Source organism: Quercus lobata, chromosome 1 (genome assembly GCF_001633185.2).
Source record: "Quercus lobata isolate SW786 chromosome 1, ValleyOak3.0 Primary Assembly, whole genome shotgun sequence".
Taxonomy (NCBI): domain Eukaryota; kingdom Viridiplantae; phylum Streptophyta; class Magnoliopsida; order Fagales; family Fagaceae; genus Quercus; species Quercus lobata.
Window position 1 is genome coordinate 19,250,950 of NC_044904.1, and position 8,440 is coordinate 19,259,389.

The following is an 8,440-nucleotide window of genomic DNA, read 5'->3' on the forward strand; positions in this document are numbered from 1 at the left end:
AGAGTATATATACCTAGTTTCTCCCAAAAAAAAAAAAAAAAAAAAAAAGAATGTTTATATGTAACTTGATGAATGATGTGTCGATACTAATGCCAGATAGTTTTTTTTCTCAAGTAAAGGATAAAGTTTTTTTTTTTTTTCTCTCTTTTTCCCATGCTCGCTGTAGCACCTTTCCCCCAGTCACTATTCCCCTAAGCTAGTCTCTCTGCTCTCTGTAGCCCCTGTCACTATTCTTCTAAGCTTGTCTCTCCTCTAGCTGCTTTTTGTCCATTCGGTTCCCTCAGTCACCTACTCAACTTCCTCCTTTCTCCCCTCAACCTCATCCCTCAATCCCTGCAAAACCCAGTACTCCTTTTTCCATTTTGAAGCCTTCCTTCCCGTCCTGAGTGTGATGGAGGTTGCTGACCTCGCCACTCAGACTGAAAAATGTGTCCAACTTGAGCTCCCTCCAAACCAAAACCCACCTTCCTCATGTCTTAACTTGCTAGGAAAAATCATCTCCTCCCGGCCGATCGGAGCGAGTATTGTCAAAGATGTGGTCCTTAAAGCCTGGAGACCAGTTTACCCTATGGAGGTTAATCGCCTAGACACCAATGTGTTCGTGTTTAGATTCCAACATGAAGTTGACCGCTACAGAGCCTTCCAAAGGCGGCCTTGGTCCATCCACGGCGGACACCTTATTTTGAAGCAATGGAATCCGGAGTTAGAATGGCACGAAGTAGATTTCTCCACATCCATTATGTGGGTTCAAGTACACAGCCTTCCTTTATTGTGGAACTCTGAGGAAAACCTTAAGCAGATTGGCTCCTTAGCCGGCGCTGTTTTAGAGGTTGATGTAGTTGGAGCTGGCGGCGGGGTTTGGAAAAAGTTCACGCGCATTAAAGTAGAAGTGGACCTATCCCACCCTCTGCTTCCAGGGATTTTTCTCCCCCGCTCCAATCTAAACGACCTGTGGATTAGTCTCAAGTATGAAAAACTTGCCACATTCTACTATAACTGCGGTATCATTGGCCACGATGATAGTAGTTGTACAGGGAAGACTGCGCTCCTTCGCAATCCGCATGGCCATTATTTCAAAGCTTCAGGTCCTTGGCTAAGGGCTGAGAGTGAAGAAATTCCACCGGATGTCCACATCGCCTCAAGCCCTAGCCTACCGGTCGTCCAAGCACCATATGTCAGGATAGACGCTCCCACGAACCAGAACCCGACAAAAATACAACTGAATGAGACAACTGTTGTGAAGTCTGGCGTCTCTCCCACTGCTGAAGGATCAGCTAGTAGTGCTCCTGGACAGATTTTGGCAGCATTGTCGCAGCCAAAGGGTACAGGTAATGCCTTACCTGACGCTCTATCGCGTGATTGTACCGTGTCTAAAGTCAGTCCCACAAGCCTTCATCAGCTCTTATCTAATACATTAAGCCCTGTCCCACCCCTTACTTCTAGCCCAGCCCACTTATCCCATGACCCAATAACACCCACCCACAACACTGGCCCAATTGGCACTCCTAAGTCCTCTGCTAGCCCAGCCTTAGCTCGTGTTGAACCTATTTCCATTACGACTTCACCCCATTCTGATACTTCCAATACCTCATCATCCTCTACGCACCTGTCTAGCTTTGAACCAAGTAGTCTTCCTCCACCCATCGCCACCACCCAAACCTTCCAAGACTCCAATCATCTTAAAAGAAAAATCACCGATCAAGAATTGGCCCACTTTGCCAAAAGATTGAAGAAGACTATCAACGAGTCTGAAGTTGTCTATTTTGATCCGCAAACAGAGACCTTTATCCCACAATCCCGACTGGAGCACTTCATCCTAGAAGAAAGGGATAAGCCTAACACAGTCTACTCCCCCAAGATCCGAGGTAAGCCCTTAAAGTCTCGTGCTCGTAATGTCTCTACTTTACCTACATCAATCACTGTGTCACCTGATTTGGATTCTAGTTCTTTTTCTATTCCGATGGCCGAGGAGGCAGGCCTTATCAAGCCCCCAACCTCTCCGTAAGGACCCTTGGTTGGAACTGTCGGGGCATCTGCAACGCTTCGACAGTTCGAGCCTTAAAGGCTCAAATAAAAAGGGCGAAGCCCGACATTATTTTCTTAAGTGAAACAAAAGCCAAAAAACGTCGTATGGTAGCTGTAATGGAATCGATTGGGTTTGCCGATTTAGTTGTTGTTGATGCTAAAGGCTCTGTTGGTGGCCTATGTGTAATGTGGAAAGCGGGTGTCTCAGTTCAAAGTGTTGAACATAACAATAATCTCATTGCTGTTAAGGTTGCGGATGCTATTAAGGATTGGATGTTGGTAGGTTTCTATGGTCCAACATACCCAGCTAAGAAAAGAAAAGCTTAGGAAGGCTTGTTTGCCCTTCTAAACTCTTTTCAAGGACCTTGGGTTTGCCTGGGTGATTTCAACTATGTTATTAGTGACGAAGAAAAGGTGGGCAGTAGAGGTGGAGAGTCATCGGCTCCTAATTTTCTAAAGGAGCTATTCTCGGAATTTGGAGCAATTGATCTAGGCTTCTCAGGAAGCAAATTTACCTGGGCTAGAGGCAAATGGGGCTGTGCAGCGATTAAAAGAAGGCTTGATAGGGGTGTTTCTAGCATATCTTGGAGATTAGCTTTTCCTAAAGCTAGTGTCTCACACTTGGGTGCAATCAAATCTGACCATGCCCCAATTCTGTTAGACACTAATCCAGATGAGGCTTTTGCACACAGACCTTTTAGATTCAAAGCAGCTTGGATAAGGGACGATAGCTGCGTTGAAGTTGTTGAGAAAGCTTGGAATACATCTGTCAGGGGGTCGGAATTGGTAAAGCTCTGTAAGAAGCAAGCAACTACAAAGGATGCGCTTCGTATTTGGAATAGAAAAATTTTTGGTGTTTGTCAAAACAGAATAAATGCACTTATGCAGAATATTAAGGAGGTCCAAAATTCCACCCCTCAATCCATAATGGCTGGACAGAATCGGTCCTACAAGCTGAGCTTTCCGAGTGGCTTTTTAGAAGTGAAATTATGTGGCGTCAAAAATCAAGGGAGCTGTGTTTAAAAGAGGGGGATAAGAACACAAAAATTTTTCACCTATCTACCATCATACGGCGCAGACACAACAATGTCGATGCTTTAAAAGTTGAGGATGGTAGGTGGATCACCGGTTCGAACCAAATTCGTCATGCTTTCCTAGAACATTTCAAAGATCTGTTCAGGGAGGAAGAAGTATCTTTTCCACCTTATTTAGAAGGCTTGATTAGCCCTTGTATTTCTGAGGAAGATAATGTCAATCTCAGTAGCATCCCCACCTCTGAGGAAATTCGAAGCACTCTATTTCACATGCAAGACCCAAAAGCTCTGGGACCAGATGGTTTTCTTGTCCTCTTCTATAAAGAGTATTGGCCTATAGTGGGGAATGATGTCATCAGTGCTGTAACATCTTTCTTCACTCTTGGTAGTTTACCAAGAGAGGTTAATTCTTCCCTCATTGTCCTTATCCCAAAAATCACCAATTCATCATCGGTTAACCACTTCCGGCCAATCAGCTTATGTAACGTGGTATACAAGGTCATCTCTAAACTTCTGGTAGCAAAAATGAGACCTCTCATGCAAAAGCTCATATCTCCTTGTCAGTCTACTTTCTTACCAGATAGATGGATTGCTGAAAATCAAGTCATTGTTCATGAAATGTTACACAGCTTCAAAACCAAGAAGGTAAAAACTGGTTTGATGACCATTAAGTTGGATCTCCAAAAGGCCTATGATTGTGTCAATTGGAAATTCCTACATACTGTCCTATCCAAATTCGGTTTCTATGAGGTCTTCACAAACTGGATTCTCGCTTGCGTCTCTTCTGTTTCCTTCGAGGTATTAATGAATGGTGGGAAAACAAACCATTTTAAACCTAGTCGAGGGTTGAGATAGGGAGACCCCTTATCTTCCCATCTTTTCATCTTGAGCCAGGAGGTGTTGTCCAGAATTCTTGATTATGAATTTGCTCAGAAAAATATAAGCGGGATCAAGGCCAGCATCAGAGGCCCATCCATCTCCCATGTGATGTATGCGGATGACATTATCTTGTTTTCAAAAGCAAGCAAAAAAGAGGCTACTAATATCATCAAGTGTGTTGATAAATACTGTAGGTGGTCTGGTCAAAAGATAAACAATAACAAATCTGGTGTTTTCTTTTCAAAGAACACCCCAAGTCAGAACCGTAGAATGATCAAAGGACTGCTTCAGATGAAGGGGCTAAAAAATGATGCAATCTACCTCGGCTCACCACTCTTCCGCTCAAGAGCTCCTTCGAAGGATTTCAAGTTTCTCCAGGAAAAGCTTGAGAGCAGACTCATGGGTTGGAGAAGCAGATGTCTATCCTGGGCTGACAGAAGTACTCTCATCAAGTCAGTGGTTCAAGCCTTGCCTAACCACACTATGTCCATTTGTAGTGTTCCTAATACTATCTGTGACAAGTTGGACACGTTAACCCGAAGATTCTGGTGGAAACCTAGAGAACCAGAGGGAAGATACCTAGCATGGAGATCATGGGACAAGCTATGCCAACCCAAATGCAAAGGAGGCCTTGGCTTTAGAAGGGCCAAAGACTTCAACATCGCATTACTAGCCAAGCTTGCATGGATGATTGCATCTAACAGAGATAGTTTATGCATGAACCTGCTAAGGGCCAAATACAAAGTCAAGCATACCTGGTTTCACTCGAAGCTACCCAAGTCAGCTTCTCATACTTGGAAAGCCATAGAAAAGGCCAAAGTAATCATTCTACAGGGAGCTTGCTATCTTATTGGGGGTGGGTCTTCAGTTAGTGTTTGGGAAGATCCTTGGGTCCCTTGGATTCAAGGTTTCTCTCCCAAACCAAGAGAGGTTGCTTTTTCTCAAATTCCAATGTTGGTATCCCAACTTATTAACAATGAGCTTCGCTATTGGAATGCATCTTTGGTTAATGAGATATTTGATCCTGAGTCAGCAAGAGCCATTTTGTCAATTTCCCTCCCATTCCAACCTTGTCCTGACAAACTCATTTGGGTGCTTGATTCTAAAGGAAAGTTCACTGTTAAATCAGCCTACTGAGCTACCACTCAGAGGGACGAGCCTTCTCCTATCCCCAAGACACTGTGGAAGAAGATTTGGAAGTTTAATGCCCCGGAGAGAATCAAAATGTCCCTTTGGAGGATAGCTGTAGATGTCCTTACCTACCAGAGAAAATCTTTCCAAAAGGGTGGTTATAACTGACTGTAAGTGCATCCTTTGTGGTGAAGAGTCTAATACTTTATCCCACGTGTTCTTCAGGTGCCCAGTCGCTAGAGCTTTGTGGTTTGCTTGTTGCTGGGGTTTTAGAGCAGATGAAGTGTTGATTAACTCAAATCAAGGCATTATCAAGTTGGTGTTGGAGCCCCCAGATACACCATGCCCAGATATTGACAAATGGTTCATCTCCTTAATCATGTCTTTCATACTAGAAGAAATATGGTGCACTCGTAATTGTGTCTTACATAATGGCGGGTCAGCTGACATCTGGAGCTCTGTGCAGGCTATCTTTAATAGACATCATTCCTATCTAGCTTTGTTCCCTTCAGCTAGCCCATCTCTTCTTCCCCACATTCACAGGACTTGGGCTCCTCCCCCTTCAAATATGATCAAGGTCAACACTGATGTTGCTTTCACACCCTCCAAAGCTGCCTTGGCCGTTGTTACTCGTAATCACCACGTCGAGGTAATCAAAGCTTGGACAAAGCTAAGTCACCTTTGCTCTCCCCTCATTGCTGAAGCTGCTGCTGTTCAGTGGGCGGTCCAGTTAGCTATTTCTGAAGGTTGAAGTCATGTGATTTTAAAGGGCAACTCTAAGATTTGTTTAGAATCAATTGCGGGCAAGTACCAGTCCGTGGATTGGTCCATTTCTGCGTTGACTGATAATATTCGTAGTTTAGTTAAGTCGTTTGCTGCTTGCTCTTTTAGCTGGATCAATAGGAGTTGTAATGGCGCAGCTCATGCTGCTGCCAAGTTAGCTTTAATCTCTTCCTCTTCTTTTTGTTGTAATAAAGGCAATCTTCCGACTGCTCTGCAGTCTGCTTGTAAGGTTGATTGCCCCTCCCTCTGTTTTCCAGTTTATTTTTAATTCAACTATCGCAGATTATCAAAAAAAAAAAAAATGTGTCGATACTATATTTTGAATGGGCATTTCGAATAGACTAAAATCCAACTGGAGCCAAAGCATCAACTAGATGCATTGATTGGTTATTTTGCACCAACTCAATGAAAATTGGTAAAAATAGGAGAAACCTAAAGGTTTAATACTAAAAAACAATAAAAATAGCTAGCTAATAAAGCAAGAACAACTGAAATAATAGAGTTGAGAACAAGAACATACTAGAAAATTGAGAGAACGATGGGGGTATTTCAAAGAACAATAGTAGAAAAACAATAAGTTAGGGCAGTGAACAGGCTAAGAAAAACCTATAGAAAGTGAAGAACCCAACCGATGACCGTGAATTCAATCAATGACCAATACTAAAACACGTGTCATAGGAAGAAGAAATGTCGGTAACCATCCAATAAAAGAGACGTGCCATATAAACATTTAATTTTTTATAGGTAATAAAAGTTTTATTGATAAGAAAAATACAATGTGTTTACAATAATAAACCCACTGCACTTGAGACAAATACAAACAAATCAAAGGGAAAATCAAACATGGAAATACTATGTGTAATACTCCAAATACAAGAGCACTTAAACAAAGTCTTAGCTAGCAAAGACTTCAACAGATCTACAAGTCAAATGTTTGGGAACTGCGTACCTCCCAGACTAACCACGTAAGACATGTCGGTACCATATTCCAAATATTTGAAGAAAATGTTCCCAACCAATTCCTCCGGGCAAATAGGAGAGAAACAATTGTATTCAGCATGACCCATTGTACAACAGACACAAGAAAGATTTCACTCCATAGAGCACGAGCAAACTTACAATGGAGTAAAAGATGATCCACTATTTCCTCATTACAAAGACATAGGCAACACCGATTAAAATTTGCAAGTTCCTTTTAACAAGGTTATCTATTGTAAGAATCCCATGCACCCCTAGCAATTGTCCATAAAAAGAAAGACACCATTTTAGGCACCTTAACACACCAAATGCTCTTCCAAAGGAAAGAAATAGGAGTGTCCAATAATGAATTATAAAATGGGCGCACATCAAAAACACCACTTCAAGTTAACTGCTAAATCAGAATGTCATCACCCTCCCCCTTGGTATTTATGAGTAAATGTGCTCAAAAAAGTGTAAACTCTCTATAATTCCCAGTCTTGAAAGGTATGACTAAAGAGTAAGATCCAGCTCCTACCTCCCCCATCTAGTGCAGTAAAAATCAAATCAGAAATTTGAGCTTCTTGAACCACAACACAGGCAAACAAATCTAGATACAAATCTTTCAAAGAAAAAGGACTACTCCGAGGGTCGTACCAAAATTGAATACGAATACCCTCTCCAACCACATACACCACATGACCAAAGAAACTCTCTACACCTTTCCTAATGTTCTTCCACATCCCACAACCATGCGTCCCTCTAACAACTCTAGTGCACCAACCCCCTCTAGCTTCCCCATATTTGGTGGCAGCAATAACCTGACACCATAAATGGGTGACTTCATTCCCAAAGCGCCATAGCCACTTCCTAAGCAAAGCTTGGTTAAACAGCTCAATCCTCCAAATCCCCAAACCACCTGTCTAATAACCTTTCCTAAACAACAAGCGGATATTTAAAGACTTTAGTAGATCTCCCCCAAAGGAAGCCATATATACATTTAATACACATGTACAATTTCCTAGAAAAAAAAAAAAAAGTAACTGTCATAAGTGAAAATGATAGATTCCTGAGCCTAAGCATATGTGGCAGGTTGGTAGCTTGATCTGTCATTGGGGGTAACTGATAGGTATAGTGCTATGTGGTACCTCAACCTTGTCCAACTAGTAACTCAATAATGATGAGATGGTAGCTTAGCGCATCTTTGGTTGGTGATTCTAAACAATAGTTTTTAGTGTTTAAATACTGAAAATTGTAAGCCCAAAAAAGACATAACGTTGTTTATAGGAGTGTTTGAGTTACTTTTCTCATTTTAGGGTGTTTAAACACTAAATTTAAAAAACTCATCTTATCAGTTTTTAGTTTTCAAACAACATTGCTTAATGGCACTTTTGTAAATATTTAGAAAAGCGTGGGACCCATAATTTGACCATACTTAATTGATAAAAACACACACACACACACTCTCTCTCTCTCTCTCTCTCTCTCTCTCTCTCCAAATCCTCTCCATTTCTCTAAGGAAAAAAAAAAAAAAAAAAAAAGCTCTCTGGTGTTCATCCTCTCTCCATTTCTCTACCACCATGAGCCACCCACCTCTAGCCACCACTGGATTCATCTCTCTCTCTCTCTCT

The 8,440-nt window shown here is 42.0% G+C and overlaps 1 protein-coding gene across 1 annotated transcript; it reads left to right on the forward strand.

Annotated features, from left to right (window-relative positions):
• Positions 1-2,130: 2,130 nt before the first annotated feature.
• LOC115950411 lies at positions 2,131-5,075 on the forward strand. The gene is made up of 5 exons (XM_031067615.1): positions 2,131-2,300; positions 2,427-2,969; positions 3,104-3,857; positions 3,954-4,048; positions 4,133-5,075. Exons 1-5 carry the CDS (start codon positions 2,131-2,133, stop codon positions 5,073-5,075), a joined length of 2,505 nt encoding a protein of 834 aa, XP_030923475.1.
• The last annotated feature ends 3,365 nt before the right edge of the window (positions 5,076-8,440 follow it).